Source organism: Melanaphis sacchari, unplaced genomic scaffold (genome assembly GCF_002803265.2).
Source record: "Melanaphis sacchari strain LSU unplaced genomic scaffold, SCAv2.0 Contig64_pilon_pilon, whole genome shotgun sequence".
NCBI lineage: Eukaryota > Metazoa > Arthropoda > Insecta > Hemiptera > Aphididae > Melanaphis > Melanaphis sacchari.
In genome coordinates, this window is record NW_020271462.1 from 74288 (window position 1) to 99577 (window position 25290).

The window sequence follows — 25290 nt, forward strand, 5'->3', positions numbered from 1 at the left end:
CAACCAACAACTTAAATATATTTTATATTTTTATGTAACAAGATATGTTAAATGAGTATGCAAAAGGTAGGTAGATCTCATAATTATGTACATGATATACACAACTATAATGTACACGTAAAATTAACCATAACCATGAAATATTTTTAATTTTTTATGAAATCGAAAATAAAATATTAAGTAGGTAGGTAGGTACTTTACTTATAGAATCAATCATATTTTTTATAAAAAATCGAAAAGGCAATAATGAAATTACCTATTTTATACACTACTAACTATTTGAAATAATAGTTAAATACAAAGTAAAAAATGATCTATTACTATTACTTTATAAAATATCATAAAATTAAATATTATTTAAAAAAAATATCATTATTGTTATCATTTTTTTTCATTTTTCATACCTATTTTGTTGATTTTTAATTTTTCTTGATACCAGTAAAATATTTGATAAAAATATATAATTATATATATTTTTTATGATGAAATGTATAAAATAAACTTTAACTGTCATAAATGGATGTCATTATGTAAGTTAGTCCACTTAAGCCATTGATAAGAAAATATACAATCGTAATGTCCATCCATGTACCTACAATAGGTTGTTTATAGATGCCCCTTTAGTATATTATACTTATCATAAAATAGAAAATTCATATTGGCATTGAATACATATATTTACTTATATAATTTTATTGTGGTCCACCAAAGAAAAAAGGTAGGTAGTGCATCACTATTCACTACTACTGCAAAATGCAGTAGTCACTCGTTGATTCGAAAAACTCCATAAATCGAACTTAACGCTAAGTGCCTTGAGAAAACCTCTATTATTAAAAAAAATTAAGAAAATACATATATTCCGGTCCCCTGGATAATTCGAAATGTCTGTCGGCGGTAAACACTCTACAATAGCGTTTCCCAACTTCTTTTACTTGCGGAACCCTTACAAAAGCTTGAACATTTTGAGATACCCCCATATTTTTTCTATAATAGTAATGCAGACAATGTTTTGTATACTGAAATGAGTAGGTTTTTGGACATTTCCGGCGTAAGTGTCATTAAAAAAATTTAAAAAAACATAGTTAAGACGGTTCTAACATTTTATTTTGTTTTTAACTATTACAGTATTATAAAATATAAATGATCATATTAAAGCTTAAAACTTAATATTTGTCTCTTATTACTTTAAAATAGATTTAATGAAAAGATTGGAATCTTTCCATAGTTTTTTTCATAATTGTTTTTAAATCTGGAGTTATTCTTGAAAGTTGGATTCGTAGGTCCGGAGCCGCGTTCTGTTGATTTCGAAACTTATGCTTAGTCTTTGTATACGCTGAAAAGCCAGTTTCACACAAGTAGGAAGTTGCAAATGGCAATAAAACGGTGATAGCCTTTATGGACAATTGTTCGTAATCACTTTCCATGGCGATTCAGAACTCCTCAATTTTAAGTGACTTGAACTTGATTTTCAATTCAGATGAAGATTTTACTTCAAGCAAACTTTCGTATTGAATGGATGTTAGTTCTTTTGGCTTTTTCTGAATTAAAAATGGATTTTTTACCCACAAATTATCAGAATCTTCGTTTATTCTTGGAATGTAGAAAATTAATCCGGATTTTAAATTGATTAAATGGTCTTTTATTTCTTCTGCATTTATCGGTGTCACTGAGCTCTTATTTTCATATAAGAATTTATTAAGTTGGAGAAACATGAAAAATCATTTTCTTGTACACATTCGACCCAAAAATCCAACTTGCCAATGAGAGCTTTAATCTTGTCATTGGCTCGAAAGATTGAAGTTTCTTTTCCTTGTAAACCCAAGTTTGTTTCGTTTAACTTGTTGAAAATATCAGAGAGGTAAGCTAACTTTATCAGCCAATTCTCATCATGAAACCACTCAAAAAGATTTGTTTTCGTATGCTCCTTCAGAAAAATTTTTACTTTATCTCGCAATTCAAAAAGTCTTGTTAAAACTTTACCTCTGGACAACCACCTGATTTCTGTGTGTAAAAGAAGATTCTGATGGTCACTCCCCATTTCCTCACAGAGTTTCTTGAACAGCCTTGTTTTTAAGGGGCGTGATTTTATAAAGTTCACACACTGAACAGCTACGTCTAGTGCTGATTTAAGATTTGGCGAAAGTTTCTTGGTTGCTAACGCATGGCGATGTATAACACAGTGACTGTCACTACATTTTGAAGCTACCTTTTTAATTCTGGTTATTACACCTTTTATCTTCCCAACCATTGCAGCAGCACCATCCGTGCATACGTCCACACATTTTTGCCATGATATTTTTTTTCACTAAGTACTTATTTAAAACTTCAAAAATTTCCTCTCCTATGGTATGCTTTTTCAAACTTTCATAAATAAGCAACCCTTCTTGAATGGTTTTCTCATGAGTATATCTGGCAAAAACAAGTAGTATGGACAACTCAGAAACATCGGTGCTTTTGTCCATTTGTAAAGAAAATTGGTTACAGTTAATTAATCTGAAGACAAATTCATCTTCAATGTGGTCAGAAATTTTATGAATTCGATTAGAAATCGTATTGTTTGAGCACTGCACTGCTGCAACTTTTTTTCCCGCATCTTCTCCGAGAATACAAGAGACCACTTCTATGATACTGGGTTTAATTAAACTTTCGGCAATGGTATGAGGTTTTCCGGCACGTGCAATACTATAACCCAATATTAATGAAGCCTCTGTGTTTTTCTCATTTTTGTCTTTTACATACTTAGTGAGAGAACTCGCACTTTCAATTGAAACTTATTTTTTCATTCTAAAAAATTCCAGATCTTTCCCTTTCAAATTTGGATGATTAGATTCCAAATGTCGCTTAAGCTTCGCAGGAGCCAAAGAGCTGTTACTGAGAACTTTTTCACAAACTACACACCTTACATCGGGAAATGTGTTTACTCCAATGGGAATAAATCCAAACGATAAATATTCTTCATCATATCGTCTTTTTTTACTTTTTGAAAAATTAATTTGAGTGTATTCCTTACTTGGAGATGTTTCACAGCGGGAAGTTGAGTTTTCCGATGGAACAGACGAAGTACTACTTTTACTTGTAGATGTTAGACCGGTCTTTTCTACTGATAATAATCGCCCCGTTTTAAGCCATTTGTCCATTTCAGTAAGAAATATGAAGGATCAGGTACCACTACTGAAAAGATTTCCGAAAAGAAATACTACATTTTAAATCACATAGTCTAAAAATAATAATATAATAATGTCGACGCCCGCCGCATAAAACTGTTATGATTTGTCGACGACGCGTCGGCGTCAACACCTAGTGTTAATTTAAATAACTTATCCCAGGCAGCATTTTTTTTTTTATAAATATTATTATAAAATTATAATCACGAATAATTTTATTTTAAGGTTATTATAATAATATAATAATATTATTATTACAAAATGCTTCCTAAAATAATTATTTTAGCTTATTTTATTTAAAAGTACCACTTATCAGAAAATTAAAGAGTTATTCGTGATAGTAATAATTGAACATTAAAATTCACTGTTAGAAAAAAAAAAGGTTTCTTACTTCGTCATAGCAGAATGAAGACTGACAACTACAAATAAATATTTTGTAGTGGCGAAATCCATTGACCGACTACTCGCTGATGACCACAGATAAGATAAATGAATACCTATAGTAGGTCCTATTTATACGCAACGATAAATCGAAACAATTCGATCGTTACGAAAAATTGATAGCATTTATTGTTGCGTGTAAACCCGGCTTTATAAGTTTATAACTTATATTGTATAAGATATTTTATTATAGGATAAGAAAACTAAAAATAATTTTTATATTTTCCCAAATTTCTCACGGAACCCTTGGCGCTGGCTCGTGAAACCCTTAGGTTCCGCGGAACACCAGTTGGGATACGCTGCTCTACAATTCGAATTTTCATTCCACGAACCTCTATAATTTGAATTTTCTTTAACGCGATTATATATAAGTTTATATGTATGTACAATGTATATATATATAAAGATTATGTACAATCTAAAACAATACTAATAACGATGGTTTAATATTAACTTTAAAAGCTTATAACGTTATTGTACCTTACCAACCTAATCTAAACTTTTGCCAAGATTACGTAATTTTCTGAGTAATTTGAAATGGACGAAAAAAGATGCGATACAATTTGCAATGCTCTTATATAGTAAGTTAAACAACGCTATGGACCACATTGTGGCCAGCAATATATCATAAAAAAATAACAACAGAGGTTTCTTTAATATGTAAAATATAATAATATAATAAATAAATGTCGATTAATAATTGTAAAATATAATATGTATATATTATGAATAATAAATAAATGTAATATGGATAAACATACAATAATTTTTCACCTCTCTTAAATTCAAATTAATTTTTTTTACCCTCGGTAAATCGAATTTTTAACTCAGTCCCCTGAATTTCGAATTATTGAATGACTACTGTAGTATATTAATATATTATACATATTTAAATCATTATGTTTTATACTTATATTACCTATTTCAAAAATACGGTATCATTCATTGATGAAGATTAAATTAAAATGTTAATACTACAATTAATTATTCGACGTTCCAAATAATAAACAATAAACAAGTTATAAGACTATTTAATTTTAAGTATCTCAGTATTAATTATTTTAACCAATTAAAATAACGAAACAATGATGGAAATTAGTCTTAGGTGTAATCATAAAGAATAAACATAGATCTACAACTAGCAGATTAGGTACTATAAGTATAAAAATCCAGATCATTGTTTTCATGTATTACTGTTTTTTAAATTATTTTTTTATGATTTCAAAAATTAAAAATTTTATGAATATATATGTATATATATTTTGTTATTACTAATTATTTGTTAACTACCTACATCTTTGATTTAAGTATTTTTCATTAAATGTAACGAGATAAAATTCTCCAAAAGATACTAAAATTTATTGGAGTAAGTAATGAAAAGATATAATTTAATCACATAAATTACATGCATATGATATGCATATACACAAAATAATAAAATACAGTTGGTCTTGAATGCAGTAATGACAATTTTACCATAAATCTGTTATGTAACTGGTATAATCATACCATTCAGACTATTATATTAATTAGAAAAAGTACTAAATTCAATTAATATTTATTTTTATATTATAAGTTGTAGGATGTGAATAAAGTTAAACAAAGTTTTTATCAAATCTAATAAAATAAAAGTCATCAAATTGGATTTATTTACTACGAGTAATATTGAGTACAGTTATGTAAAATCAATAAGAATACTTGTCAATAAATATATAAATATAATGTAGGTAAACAATACACATATCAAATGTTGAAATCCTTACTTAAATATTTGATGTGATAAAATGAGACTTTTGTTCTCAACTTGAACTTTTATGTATATAATATGAAACAGTGATAGCGAAAAAGATAATTTTTAACTGTTAAAACCAAAAAAATATATTACTTACATTACAATCTTCCGATAAATTATTTTTAACATGAAAAAAAATCTATGATAAATTAGAGTAATTAAGTATCAAGCTTTATCAATTAAAAATAATAATCTATTATAATGTTACAATATAATATAAGATTTTCAAAAAAAAAAAAAACATAAAACAATAAAACTACTTTACTTATATACTTAAAACAAACAAACACAACAATAATGGACTATATATAATATATTTAAATACAAGAAAAATGACTAAAATTATAATATTAAATCCATCCAATAATATAAACATCATATTAATTGTGTAATTAATTGTTTCTTTAAGCTAATCATATTAAATGGCAATTCCAGAAAACTATAATATGAACTGATAATATTAAAAAACTGATTTATTAGTTAAATAGGTGATACCTTTTCTGAAAATACCAAACAAAAATATTACAATTAAAGTTTTATTATAAAAAATGAAATAGATATATTATTATTTTGAATGTTATTGATTAATGATAACAATTATTGAAAGAATTACTGTAGTCATTGATTTATTAAGTTTTATAACTACATTTTTTTGGGAGTAACCATATGTTTAATAAATTAACAAACTTATTCAGTATATTATTGATTATTTTGTCAGTCATAATTTATCTACAAAAATTACTTCAATACATCATAAACTTTACGTGTGGTCACTTTTAATTTAAACAAAGTAATATTCCATTTGTTTGTTACATATTTAATTGAATAAGTAAAAATCAATTGATGTACAATTTTTAACTACATTCAATTCAATAATCTAACAAAATTAATTATACATAGAACACAAGTTTGGGAACTAAATATCATACAATTATTCAGTTGATTTAGATGTTACAGTTAATACATAAATGTTGATGTTAGAAATAATAAGTAGATTTTACTGCAACCAGTACAGGCAAGATAAGTATTTCGTATTATTCGGCACTTATTATTGATATAACTGGATGCAAATTGTAATATTGGTAGCAATAATATAACTTAATTTTTAATATATGGGAAAAAGAATAATATCATAGGAACAATGATGATTTTTATACTCGACCATGTTTTTTTTTTTTTTTTTTGTGAAACCAATCATTCTTTCATTCTGTTCTGGTCTAATAAGACAACTGGATAATCGTTTCTTAAGCACGGTACATCTAAAGGTACATCTCCCTGTAAATACAAATAGTAATTGATAAGACCCAAGATTAGAAAAATGTTTTTAACTTAAACTTTTAACCAATAACTTCTTTTAATTTCAAGTAAGTAATCATTAATTGTAAGTTGAAAAATTCTAGATAAATGAGATAAAGATACTTTTCCATAATAATTAATCAAGCTTACTTGAGGTTTTAAATGCTGGTTACTGATTTGTTTTAGAGTTAATTTTGATCCTATTTTTGTTTCTACATAAAATTCATGTGCAATATCACCATCTTCATCTATATACATTGACCTGAGGTAGAAATAAGAACAATCTATTATTTAATAAAATAATGTAATACATACATTATATATAATTTTAATGTTATTAATTTTTTTTTTTATTGAGAAATGGTTTAAGTAATGAAGAATAATTTGAATATATTTCACAATAATGAAAATGATAATTTTTTTTTTACTTACCCTCTCCTGTAATATACAAATGGACTTATGGGGTTTTTCATGACTGTATCATCTGGTTGTTGGATGTCATGGTTGTCATAATTTTTATGATATTCATGATATGGGGAATCGTTATCAGTTTGAACATTGGTACTTGGTTGAGGTGAACTTCTAAATAATTTTGTAGTCTTGCCACCCATTGTTTATACAACTATTCAACTATTTAAAAACTGACTAAAACAAAAAACAAAAAAATTAAAAATTAATTTATGACAGTTAATATTTAATAGTTAATAAGAATAATATATCTGCTTGGCACCTTGTGATCAAATATTATAATGACAAATAGAACTAATTTTTCATAATGAACTAACAAAAAAAAAAAAAAATTAAAAAAAAAAAACATGAAAAAATAATGGGAAATAGACTAGCACAACATAAGAGATCAGTTTCTAAACAAATTGAACTAATGATTGAATAAAAGATAAAATATTATTTATTTATAAGTTACTTTGCTTGTTATTGTTTTGCCGAAACTATATTTAACAACTGTCTATGCCCTATATATAATATATATTAATATAAATAAGTACATTTTTTGTTTTCTTAGTATTTATAATATTTGTTAAAATACTACTAAAACATCATAATAGACACGATGAATTAAGTCATTAAAATTAAAATGTATAAAATGATTTATTGATTTAAGTAGAGTTGTACATTACAATAACACGAATCAACAATGTTATCTTCTAATAAATTCATTATTTGTTAATGCTATCGTCTATCACAAGGTGAATTAATTAATCCACCTTGGTATGTCGTCTTTTTATTAAAATAAAATAGTTTAAGTTACCAACATTGATATATACTAATTTACAAAAGCCAAAAGGGATGGCTGATGGGCGATGAAAACTGTTAAAAATAGAATGTTTACGTGATACTAAGTCATGTAAAGCCCATCGCGTTAATGAGTTATATAATATTTTTATTTCTAAATTTAATGACATTGAATGAAAATCTATTATATTTGTAGATATACACATATAATAGATTTTTCTCTATTAAGTTTTAGTTATTATTATGTTGTAAATTTGTAATTTAATAAATTATAATTGTAAGCCATAAGGACTTAAACTTTTCACTAATATATTGTATATGTATTATTATTTTCTACTGAATTAAATTTATAAAATATTTAGAGTATTATTAAGTTATTTACAGTTTATATTATAAATATAATCCCACCATGGCAAAAATACGATCCAATATACTGTATTTTTAATGGAAAAATAAATTACTAATAGTAATATAAATAATTTATAATATATCCTTATAAATAAAGGCTGTCAAATAGTCTCAGCTAAATAATGTTTTTTGTATGCAATAATATATCTTTCAATTCACATTTAACACATTAATTAAAGTGACCTACTTACAATAATAAGATAAATTAAAAACTTACTACAAAGCAGAGCAACTTTTTCAATTTCAATAATATGAATTTAACAATCAAATTTAGTTAAATATTTGGTTATATAAGACAAATAAACAAATATTTATGTGTCAGTAATTAAAAATATTGTAAATGAATTTTAAATAGATATCCTACTCCTTTTTTCACAATTTGGTTTTAGAACAAAGCATAGCACAATCCCATCTAAACCTACTCTCTGAATGGTACATAAAATGAAAAATTAAATTAAACAACAAAAAATCTGTTCATATAACATTTACCTTAAGACATGGATTTAGTCCTAACATTATTGTAAATAATTTACTTATTCATTCTCATGATACTGAATTTATCATTTATACACATTTGAAGTTAAAAACAACTTTTTTTTTTACTAAAATGTTTAGTTTAAAAGTACATAACACATTTTATGATTTACAAATATTGTAAATAAAATTAATGAATTAATAGATAAAAAGTAAAAGTTGAAATATTACTAATAATCAGTTCTACTGCTTAAATATCTTAAAAGTGTTGTTCACTAGAAATGTATTGTCAATATTTTAATTATAACCATTAACCATATTTTAGATTTTAGAAGAACTGTTGTGTAAAATATTATTACAGTAGATTTCAATTATGAATTATTACTATTATACAAAATAATTATCATTTTAATGTTGCTACTTCCAATATAAAATTCTAGCAGTATGTGTTAAACCATTTATATGATTTAAAAAAAACAGCAATACTTAACTAAAAAAAATAGTATTGCGTAACATAAATATGTACCATAATAATATTTGTATATATTAGAATATAATAATGTACCTAACAATTATTTGATTTTCTATATTATTTAATAGCTTTAGTTAACTTAATGGTTAATTCGAATATCACTTAATTGATGTTTACAACTTAAAAATCTGATGTAAATGAAATTTAATATACGTCATAGTTACACAAAGTAATAATTTTGACAAAACTTCAAGGAAGAAGGAGACAAAACTTCAGTATTATGGCATAAAAAAACTTACAAATAATTATTTTATCCTCTTGACAAATACTGTACTTATATTTTATTATTGTTATTTGTTATTTAAAAAAAAAAAAAAATTAGAATATATACTGTTAATAATTGCAATAAAACATTTTTTTTTTTTTTTTTTAATACCAAACATTTTTATAATGTTAAATGTTTATTAGTTATTATTTTAAACAATTATAAATATCTTGTAAAAAGAATAATTAAAATAGTTTATTTTAATTTTTAAAATGATTAAAATGTAGTAACCAAAGACTATAGTACTTTAAATTACATTATTTTGTAGGTGCTAATTATTGGTTAATTGATCATAATTTATGCACTTGCCTATGAGTACACAATACCCATAAACGTATATTCCCTTAAACAAATATATAATCTATTTTTACGCTTTTATTTTTTTGCTATAGGTATTTATACATACTTAAACTTGCTTTGAAATTTAAATATTACAAAAAATAATTGTATAAAAAAAAAAACTTTAAGTTTAATAATAATTCAACTTACTAAAATATTAAAGTAAACACTATCAAATTGGTTATGCCGAATTCATATTTCCTATGTTATGTTTATAAGATAGAGACAATACAAGCGAGTATGATATTATCTTATTAAATATAATTATCAAAATAATTTATAAGTATTCTTTGTTTATTTTTATATGGTAAGCTAAATTAAATGGTTTTATGAATATTATTAGTATAGTTTTAGACTATACTTGAAAAATAAAATAGATATTGATATAAATATAATTTTATCTTAGAGGTAATATTTTTCCATAATTTCATCATCTACTAATGAAAATAAAAATTATGTGTATTGTAGTTTAAAAAAAAAAAATAAAATAATGTAGATGATGTAGTAATGAGCGTACAAAAGTAAGATAATAAATATTAAATTCAAATTTTTAACTTAGTTATCAATTAAAGCAAAATGAAAGATTTTATAGTCTTTAATTCTTGTACAATATATTATAATTTTAACTTCAATAAGAAAATTGAATAATTGAACTCATAAATTTTAAATATAATCAAAGGGTGTGGTTATAATAATCAAGATATGTAATAAAATTGAGACATTATACAATACCTTTAATTAAGACTTAACAATTAATCATATACTTGAAACTACACATTGCAATTAATAAAATAGATGTTTCATTAAATAAATTAAGTAATAATGATTTTTTTTTTATCATTAATTATATATATATATATATATATATATAGATGTATTATTTACAATCAATGTATAATTTGGCACATAAGAGAGAAATTAATCAATCAGATTTTGTGCACAATTAATGAACTTAAGTATTCCTAGTTAATTAAAATAGGTATTAATATAAGTCAAATATAATAATCTTTGCAAGTTATAAAAAGTAAGCACTTACTCAGAAGAATAATACTCTTTTAGTTGTTGAATTAAAATGGTTTAATGTATTGAGAAGTCCATATTTTCTAATGAAGTCAACTAAAAGGCACAACTATGTACTTGAACTTAACTTTGATAATTAAAATATAATAGCATGTAATTACATGCTAAAAAAAAATTGATTTAAAAAAAAATATGTATAAGTTTAACTAAATTGCTAATGAAAAAGTAGTACTATCATTTAGTACAACAATTTAATAGAACTTATGGCTTAAACTAATACTTCGAGTACAACAAATTAAATAAATGGAAAAAAACTAAAAACCGTAATTAATCGAACCATCATAAAATCATTCGGATTATATTGCTACTTAGCAATACTTTATCAATTATCATTGACTATTATTTATCACAGAAGTCGAACACTGATAAAATTAGCTCATCTGTTATCATATTATTCTCATTATCACTTTTTGTCCTCCAACCACATCTTGTCAACTTTTACAAATTTAATTTCTATTATAATTTAAAAAATTAAACATTAAATTAAATATTATTTGATATTAATTAATTTATTATAGTAACGTAGTATTATAAATACTGTACATGACTATCGTTTAGATGGAGTTATATTGTATTAGTTGTATTCTCTTTAGTGAGTGTTCAAATTTCAAAGCCAAATAGCCTGGGAACTATGTAAAACTAAAAGTGAAAATATGATGATGGTATAAACATTATGCAAAATATATTTATCGATAAACCTTCTAATAAAGAATTAAATTCATTTTTCTAATATCCCAGCAATATATTTAATATTTTTTATTCAAAAATATTAGAGCATATTAATATGTAGATATCAATGCAAAATCGTGTATTTAAGAAATGTGAAATGCCACTGAGATATACATAATATAATGTTAGCTGTTTACTGTACATACTATCTCTGTTGATACAAATTAGATATCAAAATATTATATTATACATAATATATTATTACATTTACCTAACTAAAATATCCATTATTTATATCACTGACTAGTATATTAAATAATAAATATAGTTACTTATAGTCATTAGTGCATAATATTTTGATTGTTGTATTATATAGTAAATCTATAATGTATGCAGGTATTTTATTAGAAGAGTGTTATATATCAGACTAAGCATGTAGGTATAACAATATATCATGAAATTCATGACTAATGTTCACAGTTAGTAATAAGTGTATTATAACATTATGTTTTTAATTTTTGTTATCTAACTGGCTCATTATTAATTTGAGGATTTTTTAAAGGGATAGAAATGATTATTATAATCATTGACATGATATGAGTATACAATTTATTTGATCTATTATGTGTACTTGTCTCATAAAAGTATTCATACAATTCCACTTAATAAAACTACAGCAATTATTTAATTTTAGAAAATTGGTTGGAAGTTGAACACGATACATAAGGAGTTATGGGGCAAATTGTAGAAATTCAATATTTATGTATGTCTTATACTTTTAATAACTAGATACTGGATGTATCGAATCATATTAAATGATGTGAAGTACCTATATATGTATTAAGTTTGATGTTTTGCATAAAATGTGTATAAATTAGTGTATAATTGATGTTGTACCTATTTATAAATTTTATTTATCACGTTAAATATTTTAATATTTTAACTGCAGTTATTTTTCTTTGTTCTTTTACAACTATTAATTACCTATTTTATTAATGTTTAATTGTCCACATATATATTTTGTGTTGGTATACATTTAGGTATAAAAGCTATTTAAAAAAAAAACAAGGTTGATTAATTTAATTACATAAAAGTAAAAGGTATTACCTTTTACTTTTATGTTTATGTGAATTTAATATTTGTTAGACATTTGCATTTTTCTACATTTCTGATTTTAATAGATCATTAGTTATTACTCATACTCAATATACATAAAAAATCATTTTAAAAAAAGCAGTCTGTCAACCTATACGGCTAATTATATTTTATTATATTATATAATATATATTTTTTTTTATTAGAAATAAACAATCTATACAAATAATGTACAATAAGCTTATGTATTAAGAGAAGACATGACGTGAGAAATTGAATAAGAAGTTGCCCACTGGCGACACTTAGCATGAATTATAAATTATATAATATAAATTACATTTAAAGTACCTAATTTATTTTACGATAAGAATTATGGTAGTTATTGAGTTAATTTAGGACCATCCAATTCATCAAATTTTCTTTGGCTTAAATCATAGAACATATTATGTTGTAAGAAATTATATCATTAAAATTCGTTTGTGACTATTGGTCAGTTTTAAATACAGTGATTTTTTAATATTGCGCGTGACATCGCAGATTCGTTCGCAAGAATAGCAAAAAATTAATAGAAATCGTACGTGGTCATAATAATCTATACAATATCTGTTAAATTGTAAATATTTTGACAAAAACTCTAAAGAAAACATTTTGGGTATGTTAATTAGCGTCGCGGAAGTAATGTGAAATTATAAGCAATCCTCGCGGCGCTGTCGGTTCAAAACAGGAAAAAAAAAGTATGTTTACTTTTTTTATATTAGATACCTATACGTGGAAATACTGTAAATAAATTAAATTATAATAATTTATCTAATAATATTATAACAAAAAGTTAATATTTTTTAATAGGTACATAGCCACATAGGCGATCAAATAATTATTAATTTGATATGTTTTCAAATAGAAAATTATACAATTAATTTTTGGTGAAAATTTAAGTACCTACCTACAATTACTTGGTTTTGAATTATAATAAAATATAAAAAATAAAATTGTCGAATAATTGCTGAAAAAAAATTTACCATACAATGTATCACATTTTAATCAAAGGACACCGACGGTTAATTGTAAAATAAAGAAATATACAAGTAATTAAAAGACAATAATATTTACGAAAACAATTATTTAAAAAATTAATTTTTAAATTTTAAACAAAGAATATTTTCTATTAAATTCACTGTTCATTTTTGTCATTGTTTAAGAAATTATTTTACACATTTTTAATTTTACAAAACTAATTTTAATTTTTTCAGTATTAAATCCCCTTAATACATTAAATTACATGGCATTATTAAAATATACGATAAAATATGTGGGTATGATATCCTATTTTAATATAAATTCAAGAATAATTTATTTTTTCTAAATTATATTTTTTTAGAAAACATATTAAATAAGAGAAATTGTTGTGTAATTAATTCAATTTATTTAATGTTCCATCCCTAGTTATAAAACAAGAACCAAATGACTAAAAAATTATATAATGTATTTGTGTTCTATTGTGTTTTGCATACTTGCATAATAAAATTTAAAAAATGATTGTAATAATTATAAAACCTTTTATTTTGATCTAACTGTCATTAATTTAGTTCTTGTACCAAACCATATTATTTTCAATTAATAAGTAAGTGAAAACAATAATATTGATTTTTTATAACTTATATATATTCATATAAATACGTTTTTTAAAAGAAATTGTTTAATTTATGAAATGTTTTTTAAAGCTAAATTGAGGACTCTATTTTATTGTACTTTATTGTAGGATAAATATACCATTTCTAACAAAGATATGTTATTTTTTTGCAAAAAATCAGATTACACATTGATATTATTCTGAAGTATTATTTGTTATAATGTCATTACATTTAAATCATTCATTTTTATTTAATAATTTCTTATGTTTTATTTTGTATGACATGTCACATGCATGATATACATATTATGTATTAATATAGTTTTTTTTATGTGTTGTACAAAATACTAATTAAACCAGTTGAAATCGGTTAGCGGTTATTTAAATTGGAATTTGCACCGATATAGGCTAAAGATATGTAATTTACGCTACCACAGGTAGTTGAAAATAGTGTTTAAAATTCGCACTATCATAGGAAGTCGAAAATAATTTTTGTAAGCCACATGAAAATCAGTTATCAGTTAAAACTTTATTATACTGCAGTAACTGATAAATATCACTTTTTATGAAGAAAAAACATGGAAAAAACAACTTGGTATTCTTGGGTTTCTCTTCTTAGATCCGGCTCTGTGAATATATGACTTATTTTACGCTCGCATACACATTTTATTAGCGTAAATATTTCTATCATTATTAAATTATAAAACAAAACTAATTTTAACACGCACAAACACTTTAAATAAGCATAAAAATAAAATATAATATATATTTATAAATCATAAGTCTCATAATGTTACTGTAAAGACGTTTGCTGTTAAAATATAATGTTAATAATATAATTTATTATTATATTAATGGCTAAGTGGACAAAAGTTTTATTTCCAATTTTCCTCAAAATGTTGTATAAATGCATTGGATAAATTTTCGCCCCCACCCTGGATCCGCATTGTCATCCTTCAAATGCTGATCCTTTGTGGTAAGGAGCGCTGCACAGCGGAGCTACAGGTAAAGAACTCTAGTCTATTATACACACACTGTATTTTAATGTCCTTGACTGTGCATCTCAAACATTCGACGCGTACATATTGGTTGGCGTGTTTATCTTTTATATGCAAACTGTCCAAGTCTGCACTACGTTTGACGTTACTACCAATTATTGTTTTGTGAGTATTATATCTATTCATTTATTTATTTATTTATATCTAATCATTATGATTACCGTATTATGTATTTATTATCTGAAAATCGGCTCATATGGCATTTGCATTTTAAGTATATCAATTGGAAATTTCTTCTTATACCAACACCATTGAATAAGTAAATTGTTTTTATGTTTTCCATTTTAATTGCATTGAATGTCGTTGGACATAGTTCCGTGTATTATTTAGCTATATATTGTTGTAATAATTATATCATTCTAATTCATATGGCCACATTATTTTTTTTATGATTAAATTATATTTTTGTATTAATTTGATTAGCTTTATTATTATTTGTTACACAATAAAACAACAATTTTGACTTATCGTTTGTGCATTTGCAAATCGTCCATTTACTATAATTTGGTAAACTTTGCACTACGATAAACCTTCATAATGTTGACGTAAAAATATCGTGGCAAATATTTCGCAAATACAAAAATATCTCATGTATACAAATATTTCAAGTATAAAATATTATAATAATCCAATAATATATTGATTTAGAAGTAAAACATTTGGCATATAATATAATACAAATTTAACGTATTGTATAATAATATTTTAACATAATATATAATTTCAATTTAAAAAATATCAATTTAAATATAAAAATAAAACAGTTATATTACAAAAAATATAATTTTTATCAAAAATTAATAATTAATTAAAAAAATATAGGTACATATAGTAAATAAATACCCTATAGTTATAATATTTTCGATATTGAAAATTATAAAAATAATCGATAATTGATACGTATTTTCAAAACTCATTTTTTTTAGTTGAATTGCACAATCTTTATACTTTTTTTAGCTGTTTTTAACCAACTGTTTATGATTTTATTTTTAAACCATTTAAAATTAGGTTTATTGTACCCAAACACATTTGTAGCATTTGTCTTACTAACGCATAGTATAACAAATTAAATTTTACTATAAAAATTTTTTTATCCACAGCATATTTTGTCTTTCTTTAACGTTTAACATGCACATTTTACGTTAAAAATAATTCGTTTAAATCTGTTATTTTTAATATTGGCGTGAATTTATAATTTTAAGTAAAAGTATTATCTAGGGTACGATTTTTTTTGACCATTTTAATTTTGAAGCAAATTATGAACGATTTTAAAAATTATAAAATTCTCATAAATCATTACTAGATACAACATTAAAATATTACGAAAAACCTATGATACTTGTCGGATAATATTTTTATCTCGAAATAAAAATTTCACTTAATGTAAAATTTGATATTATGTTGTTTGAAAGACAGAGTCAACATGTTCTCTTATTGAGCGCTTACGTTATAATATTTTTAGTTAGAGTATATTGTACAATCTGTACATACCTATATTATGTGATATAATATACATTAAAGAAGGTTCTTTTTGCTTGAACATCGTTAAAACGTGTTGGTACATTGTAGATTGTGTATTATATTATTATATGGGCACACAGTAAAAATTGCTGAATGCTAGGTACCTACATCAAAGGGATCCCGTTGCATGGTCATATTGAGCTATAGATTGTTAACAATATAGGTAATACAACAAATACCAAGAAATTTATTTTATTCTTAATTTCCATCAATAATACACGGCTAAATACATACGTTGTAGTAATACTGTTGTCGACAATTCAATCGGTGGAGTCATCTTCGGCTTAATACAAATTTTGGGTGATACTTTTTATTTAGATAATATTATGTTGTATAATTTAGGTTCTACGTAAAACGATAAACCTATTTGCTCACTATAGTTGCATTGTCAATGTTCAAATAGAAATGTTATCATAACTATATATTATACATTGGTTGTCTACCCTCCCTCTTATTTGAGGGTTCTTTATATTGAGGCTACCCAAAGTGTTCAAGTGAATTTATAAAAATGTATTGTATGCTAAACGAGACTGGGGAAAATGTATTATCTGTAGATATAAAAAAAAATCTATAGGTTTCATACTTATAACATGTGGCTCTGACGGTAATATTCATTCTATCTATATACCTACTCCTTGTAAAAATGAAAATTTTTAAAATTACTTTTCTTAAAATATTAACGATTATAATAGTATATTCAATAACGATACAACTGTTTTAAGTAAGCATTTTATTAATATGGGGAGGTAGTGAAATATTATTTATCCAGTGGTTTTCAACCTTTTTGACAAAACGACAAATTTCGTTTTTTACAAAATTGACTTGACGTATATCTTTCAGGTCAGCTGTATCGGCTATTCTAATTTCAAAAATTTTATTACTCAAACAAAGTGCAGTTATAAAAATTAAACTTATCAATACGAAAATAAAAAAAACAATAGTTGGTTAATGGTTAGGTATAGCTTTGCTGTACAGTGTACAGCTGCAGTTGGTATGTTATTTCGTGTTTCACGTACTTCATTGTTGAAAGGATTAAGGAACCCTTTTTGATGTGTAAACATCTATGCTATCGGTTTGTAGTACGACCTTTTTGGGAAATCGAGCGTCAGGCGTAAGTCATGTAGATGTGACTGCTTGAGTGTGTGTGTGTGAGGCTATTGCGCACGGTATTCGCGCAGGCTATCCAACATACATAATATAATATAAAATAATAATATAATATATAATATAATATATTATATAATATATAATATACGAGGCGTGTCCAGAAAGTAAGTGTACTCAATTTTTGTAGGTTTCAAAAAAATTTATTAAAAAAAAAAAATAACGTGGTTACATTAATATATTTGTGTGCTATTTTTCTACATAGTCACCATTTCTTTCAATGCAGGTTGTGAGACGGCAGATTAATTTTTTTATGCCTGTCTCGTAGAACTCTGCCGCCATCTCCTTTGTCCACTTGTCGACCGCCCCCTTCACTTCCTCGTCAGCTGAAAATTTTTTTCCACCCATGTGTTTCTTCAGGGAAGTGAACAAATGGTAATCTGAAGGCGCCAGGTCGGGGGAATACGGGGGGTGGTTCAAAACATCCCATCCAAATGAGTCCAACAATTGCTTCGTGACATTGGCCGTGTGGGGTCTGGCGTTGTCGTGCAGCAGGCAGACTCCGCTCGTTAACAGACCCCTCCTTTTATTTTGAATAGCTCTCCTCAATTTTTTTAGGGTCTCACAATATCTTGCTGCGTTGATGGTCTCCTCCTGAGGTAAATATTCAATCAAAATGATGCCTTTGTGGTCCCAAAACACTGATGCCATGATTTTTTTGGCTGAAATGGTGGTTTTGAACTTTTTGGTTGAGGGTGGAGTGGTGTGACGCCACTGTTCGGACTGTCTCTTAGTTTCAGGTGTATAGTGTGCAACCCAAGTTTCATCTCCAGTAACAATAGACTTGAGAAAATTATCACCGTCCAGTTCATAGCGTTCCAAAAACTCTCTAGAGGCTTGCACTCGATTCAACATGTGTTGTTCAGTAAGCTGTTTTGGGACCCATCTTGCGCACAGTTTATGAAATCCAAGTGTTTCTGTGATTGTTTCGTGGAGCAGAGACCTTGACAGTTGCGGAAACATTGCAGAAAGTTCATCCAGAGTCAATCTGCGATCGTCACGAACCGCATTCTCGACTTTTTTTACAATGTCGTCAGTCAAAATCGACGGTCTCCCACTCCTCAGATCGTCATGTACATTCGTACGGCCGTTTTTAAACTCCCTACACCACTTGTATACACTGGTACGATTCATATGGCCTTCACCATAAACGGTTCGTACCTCATTAAAAATCTCATGTGGAGATTTTTCCTTCGCAACAAAGTAACGGATAACGGCGCGGATTTCGCACTTGGCGGCAGACTCGATCGACATGTTTAACAAGAAAAATTCGTGAGACTACAGTTTACAACGTACTGAACTCGTTCTGGTCTTGTTTTAAAGGTTAGGAGTAACGCTATACGGCAATGTAGCTAACATAGTAAAAAAATATTCCCTATGGCCGTGAGAGCCTCAGTACACTTACTTTCTGGACACGCCTCGTATATATTGAGATACGCCGGTTTCTATAGAAATTATATTATTTGTTTATCGGAGATACGACTAATGCGTATCAATTAACACCGGTTTCATGGAAGAATACACACTTAAATATTATGGCCGTAACACGTTTGGGTACAGTAAACCCTAAACGCAACACGTTTGGGTACAAATGAATACACCGTTTGGGTACACCATATCTCTAGAAAGATAACACGTTTGGGTGCATAGGAAATAGATATTAATATAACATATAGAAACAACTAAAAAAATAACACTTTAATAATTAATCATTAGTTTTTAATTTTTAGAACCTATTAGCGTTATCCAGGAGACACCACGAGGATTGAAACATTTAGTTAGTTTTATAAACCATATCTTATAAAGATATCATATCTTAATAAGCCTATTTCGAAATAACCTATTGGCAATTAGCGTATGTACCCAAACGTGCTACGTGTTTGTGTACCCAAACGTGTTCTACATTTACAGGTAAAAATAATGCAATGTACCCAAACGTGCTTCACCCAATATTATGATATGATACCAATCGACGCGCATTTTTTTTTTTACATTGAATGACATGAAAAAATGAAATTTAAATTTTTTGGAGTTACGCCGTTTGCTAAATAGGCTGATGATATAATATATCATAATTAATAATATATAATAATATATAATAAATAATTATAATATATATAAATTATATATAATAATAAAAAAAAATATATATATATATAAATAAAAATAAAAAAGTTAAATATAAATTTTAAAGAGAACGCAATCTTGTATGATTATTGTTACTTTATTATATAAATTCCCACTCAAACCATGACATTATATTCCCCAATCAAAGTCGTACTGCAGCTAAAATGTTTACACATCATTCGTGAGTACAAAGGCACTCAAATAGGTTTTTTTTTAAATATCCAACTGTTAAAATTTTAAGTTAAAACTTTTATTAATTTCATATATTTATTTTAGTTTATATTTAATAATAATATGCTAATAATTTGTTTGTTATACAACAACGGCTTTTATCGGTAACTACATTTTAGAGGCTTATTATTACACCTATACCGTCGCTTATCTGTATGTACTGAAATTAATGATTTACTTACAATGATTATTAAAAATAATATACAATTTTTCGTGATTTTGTCAAAATTTAAAATTTAAATGTTTATAAAAATATGCGAATATTTTTTATATTTTTCAATAGCGTGAGAAAAAAATATTCCAGATTTTAAGAATTTTATTAAGTTGTATAAACATTAAAGATAATTTTATCATATTTAAATTAAAATTAAACTAAAAATATTAACAATTTTAAATGTCTAATTAAATAATGGCACACGAAATACGTATTTAATATCGTACTTTGATTACTGTTTTATTTATTTTCATATGTTGCATAATATCTCATGTGCTATCAATAATATTTAGTTTAAAATTTAAATTTCCACAGTTATTTTTATTTTTTTCATGTTAACCTACAAATTCTTGTTTTACGTAAAAATGTCTTAGAATTTTTATATATTGTATAAAACTTAAATTATATTGAATTAATCACAAGATATTTTCGTAGTTGTTTATATTATATTGTCTTTGCATATCATTTCATTTTTATACGTTAGTATAAAAATAATAATAGAATACTTTGTAAGTCTTGTATTTACCTATATGGTTAACTTGTATAAAGTAAAAAATGTAATAATGTGCATAATTATACAATAAAATTTATATGTATAGGTACATTTAATTTATTTAAAAGAAAAATAAATACAATTATATATATATATATATATATATATATATATATATATATATATATATAAATTAACTAATTAAATAAAAACAATAATTAAAAATATAAATTATAATGTGAATGTTAATAATAATCTTATATCATTATAATATACCGATATAAATAAATTTTCCGTTCATTGTACACGTGAATACACATCAGACAACCTTAAATTAAATATATAAATATAATATCATCTTTATGTCAATACCCCAATTTATAACTAGTACATTCTAAGTGAATATGTGATAGTTGATTTCAAAAACATTATTTCAACTAGAAACGGTACAACTATTCCTAATTTAAGGAGTCACTAAATAAAACTAAATATTAGAAGTTAAATATAAAAAAGATTGGCTAATGGATACCTATCGCTCTGTTGAATAGTAGAAGTGAAGAGTAGGTCACTTTAATGGATGTGTTAAATTTGAATGCAATGATAGGTATCATTGTTTACTAAAAACGATTTTGAACAGTGATGATTTGTTAGTTTTAGGTATATTATATTGCTTATATTTAAATTGTAATATATTTATTTTTTTTTTTGATACAAGTAATTTATTTTTCAAGTAGGATTTAGTACAGGTTCCATACGGTAAGGTTAATCAATTTTTTCCAAAACATTGCACGTAGTTATCATAATACTTTATATCATACAAGTAGAAAATAAATAATAATGTAATAAATTTTTTATATATATGTTTTACAATTAAATATGCAAAATATTTTGAAAATTAAAGTATGTAAAGAAAAAACTAATTCAACCATTACATAATAGTTTCAAGTTTCTATGACTAAGTAGTACTATTTTAATAATAAAAAAAATCTAAAATCGTTTAAATACTATATTGTTATTTTAATGGTTAATTTTTGATTTCGTTAAAATTAATACTTTAGACGCTCGTAAAACTTTATAATTACTGTAAGAAAGACTTACGGACAACCTTGTATTACATTTTAAATTGTTAGTTTTATTTATAAAATTGTTAATACTTACATTTTTGATTATAAAATAATAAGCAAATATTTGTGATTTTCACTAACTTTGTCAATAATTCAACTTAAAAACTTACAAAAAAAAAAAAAAAAAACAGTGTCTATGTATTTTGATAAGTTTTGAATAATTATAAGACCAACTTTTGTGGAATCTTTTATTATATTTTAAAGTATTCTGTCCAAGCGAACATTTTTAATTAATATTTATAAAAAAAATAACTTGAAAAAATCGAATATTTCATACGCCTAATACTAGTATAAAAATTAATGAAATATTTTGAAAAGAAAATATCAATCCTAACTACTGGTGAAAGTTTCAAGATTTTACGACTTATACTTTTTGAATAACAACAATTACTTAAATCATTTTAAAATAAATCATTATTTTACACGATTTTGTAAAAATTTAAAATTTATTCGCTCATAAAATGTTTTCTATATTGACGTTGGAGTTTTTTTTATAGTTATTTGAAGGAAAACTTATGGAAAATCTTGTATTAAGTTTTTTAACCTTAAGTATAAATCACAACAATCTTATAAATTTTCAACTCTAAAATTCCTAGCAAATTTTCGCAATGATATCTAGATTTATTATTCTTTTAGAAACGGGGCTAAAGTAAAAAAATCAAAGCACTATTATTACTCCAAAACGCGAAGATAGACACAAATAAAAAAATTTAAAAAATACACATTATTATAAGATCAATACATTCATCACTCCGTTCAGAATCTAAAAGAATGTTTATCAGAATTTAGTAGACAGTCAGATTCAGCTATTAACATTCAACATATGTTTAAAAATTTAAAAACTATTACACGTGTAAGTAAAATCTTTGATTTAAACATATAATTTGCTTTACATTATTTTGTAGGTTTAATAACAAGCAACATCCAAAAATGATGGGAAAAAAAAAACTTTTAATCTTTCTTGAATTAATTCTGATAACAACTTTAACAGGGTAAATTAACTTTTAAAAAGTTTAAATTAAATAATATATATATATATATATATATATATATATATATATAATTATATTTAAATAATTTTCAACGTATTTTAACTTTAAACATGTATTGATTCTACTAGAGTGAAAAGTGATAAACTTGTGATTGACACGGATGCTGGTGCTGATGATGCAATGGCTATTTTGCTTCTACTATCAGTGTGTGCTAACAACAACATAAATATCGATATTGTAGCAATAACTTGTACCTATGGTAACTCCAATTTGAGAAACGTTGAAAAAAATGTGCTCAAGACATTGACAATCGCAAATGAAACAAAAGTAACTATGAGAAGAAAAAATTATTTATTTATTGACATGTATTTTAAACTAAGAATTGATTTTTTTTTTTTTTAATAGATACCAGTTTTTAGTGGTGCGTACAAACCACTGATCCAGAATCATACATATGATAATTTCTTTGGTAATGATGGATTTGGTGATTTCGAATTTAATCAAAAAATTACTAGTTATATTGATAGATCAAAACATGCAGCAATTGCATTAATTAATTTAGCTAATCAATATCCTGGTGAATTGAGTATACTTGTACTTGGACCAACAACAAATATCGCACTTGCAATATCGTTGGATCCAAATTTTGTTCATAAAGTCAAAAGTTTTTATGTGATGGGTGGAAGTGTTAATGGCTATGGAAATAGAAGTCCAGGCGTTGAATTTAATTTTGGCTCGGATCCAGAGAGTAATTTTATATTTTTCAATTCAACTCAAGGAAAAATTAGTTTGTTACCTTGGGAGACTAATCTATCAATTAACATATCAATGGTAAAATATGAAAATATAAGAACTACTTTAAATGATTTACTAATAACTTATTTTGTTATTTTAGTCATGGAGAATAAATGTACTTGGTGGTATTGATTCAAAATTCATGAAATTTTTAAATCAAGGTGAATCAAAAATTAAAAAATTTCCAACTTGGCAACCTTGTGATTCATTAATTGTAGCTATAATGTTGTGGCCAAATTTGATTACAAAATCTTTTGTTACAAATATATCACCAATTATGGGAGGTGAAGCACGTGGTGGATTACTTATTGATTATACAGAAATAACTAGTAAGCCAAAAAATGTTGAAATTATTCAAGAAGTCGATGTAGAAGAATTCCAAAGAATTCTTTTGTTATATTTATCATACATTTAAAATTTAAAAAATACAGCATTGGTATTTATGGAATTTAAATATTAAAATATTATCACTGATTGGTAAATTTATGTTTATTATTTTTTTTATTAATAATTAAATTTATTAATATGAGTAATAAAATAACCCGCCTGTTTCTTATAGTAGCAATATAGTGTTTCTAATTATTATTATAAGTCTTTTAATTAATCCTTAATTCTTTAAATCATTATTTAAACTTAAAAAATGAACGAAATGTATGATTAAAATTTAAAAGTTCTATATAAATGAAATAATATTTTTTTAACACAAATATGTTCTATTAATTATGAAATATGTTAAATCAAGAGCATATTTACGTAGGCATAATATATAGTATATGTTTTTTTTAGATTGGAATGTACTACTGTTTTACTACTACAAGTAGGGTAAAAGGCAAAGATAAATAAAAGTTTAAAATACAACATTATTGGTGACAATGAGGAAAATACTAGATAAACTAGTATTATAACATGATTTTGGTTGTGATATTTAGTAACACAGTTAGTGAAATTACAGTAATGAATTACAGTAAGTGAAATGATATTCTAAATAAATTAAAATAAAACTATAATACATTTTTTTATTATATAAATTAAAGTTAAACATCAAACGCTTATTATTAAGGTATTTGTATAAGAAACTCAGGATGATCAATAACAAAAAAACCATCGCAAATTTTTGAGGAATATTCTTTGTTCC

The 25290-nt window shown here is 24.9% G+C and overlaps 4 protein-coding genes across 4 annotated transcripts in view; 1 reads left to right on the top strand and 3 right to left on the bottom strand.

Annotated features, from left to right (window-relative positions):
- The window catches only part of LOC112600373, a gene marked incomplete at its 3' end in the record, with an annotated part of 6599 nt that extends 5622 nt beyond the window's left edge, over positions 1-977 (bottom strand). Inside the window, exon 1 of the mRNA XM_025347568.1 lies at positions 933-977. Coding sequence (XP_025203353.1) covers positions 933-977 — 45 coding nt within the window. The remainder of the gene's footprint in view (positions 1-932) is intronic.
- A 453-nt stretch (positions 978-1430) lies between these two features.
- Positions 1431-2462, bottom strand: LOC112600374 (zinc finger BED domain-containing protein 5-like). Its single transcript, XM_025347569.1, has 3 exons — positions 2228-2462; positions 1733-2154; positions 1431-1673 (listed from the first exon to the last, which is right to left on the bottom strand). Exons 1-3 carry the CDS (start codon positions 2460-2462, stop codon positions 1431-1433), a joined length of 900 nt encoding a protein of 299 aa, XP_025203354.1.
- Positions 2463-6553: 4091 nt separating this feature from the next.
- Positions 6554-11266, bottom strand: LOC112600459 (tumor suppressor candidate 2-like). Its single transcript, XM_025347687.1, has 4 exons — positions 10999-11266; positions 7126-7338; positions 6844-6955; positions 6554-6672 (listed from the first exon to the last, which is right to left on the bottom strand). The coding sequence occupies exons 2-4, from the start codon at positions 7302-7304 to the stop codon at positions 6592-6594; spliced, it is 372 nt and encodes a 123-aa protein (XP_025203472.1). The 5' UTR covers positions 7305-7338; positions 10999-11266; the 3' UTR covers positions 6554-6591.
- A 4288-nt stretch (positions 11267-15554) lies between these two features.
- On the top strand, positions 15555-24570 carry LOC112600375 (probable uridine nucleosidase 1). Its single transcript, XM_025347570.1, has 5 exons — positions 15555-15599; positions 23274-23360; positions 23489-23687; positions 23766-24191; positions 24256-24570. Exons 2-5 carry the CDS (start codon positions 23299-23301, stop codon positions 24568-24570), a joined length of 1002 nt encoding a protein of 333 aa, XP_025203355.1. The 5' UTR covers positions 15555-15599; positions 23274-23298.
- The last annotated feature ends 720 nt before the right edge of the window (positions 24571-25290 follow it).

Bases quoted from the DNA above. Each gene is read 5' to 3' on its own strand.
- LOC112600374 (XM_025347569.1), bottom strand. From the start codon at position 2,462: ATGGACAAAAGCACCGATGTTTCTGAGTTGTCCATACTACTTGTTTTT. The intron at 2,155-2,227 runs GTAATAACCAGA...GCCATGCGTTAG, and splicing joins TGGTTGGGAAGATAAAAGGT to CAACCAAGAAACTTTCGCCA. The intron at 1,674-1,732 runs GTACAAGAAAAT...TATGAAAATAAG, and splicing joins TGGATTTTTGGGTCGAATGT to AGCTCAGTGACACCGATAAA.
- LOC112600459 (XM_025347687.1), bottom strand. From the start codon at position 7,304: ATGGGTGGCAAGACTACAAAATTATTTAGAAGTTCACCTCAACCAAGT. The intron at 6,956-7,125 runs GTAAGTAAAAAA...TTTCTACCTCAG, and splicing joins TTTGTATATTACAGGAGAGG to GTCAATGTATATAGATGAAG. The intron at 6,673-6,843 runs GTAAGCTTGATT...TTGTATTTACAG, and splicing joins ACCAGCATTTAAAACCTCAA to GGAGATGTACCTTTAGATGT.
- LOC112600375 (XM_025347570.1), top strand. From the start codon at position 23,299: ATGATGGGAAAAAAAAAACTTTTAATCTTTCTTGAATTAATTCTGATA. The intron at 23,361-23,488 runs GTAAATTAACTT...TGATTCTACTAG, and splicing joins CTGATAACAACTTTAACAGG to AGTGAAAAGTGATAAACTTG. The intron at 23,688-23,765 runs GTAACTATGAGA...TTTTTTTAATAG, and splicing joins CAATCGCAAATGAAACAAAA to ATACCAGTTTTTAGTGGTGC.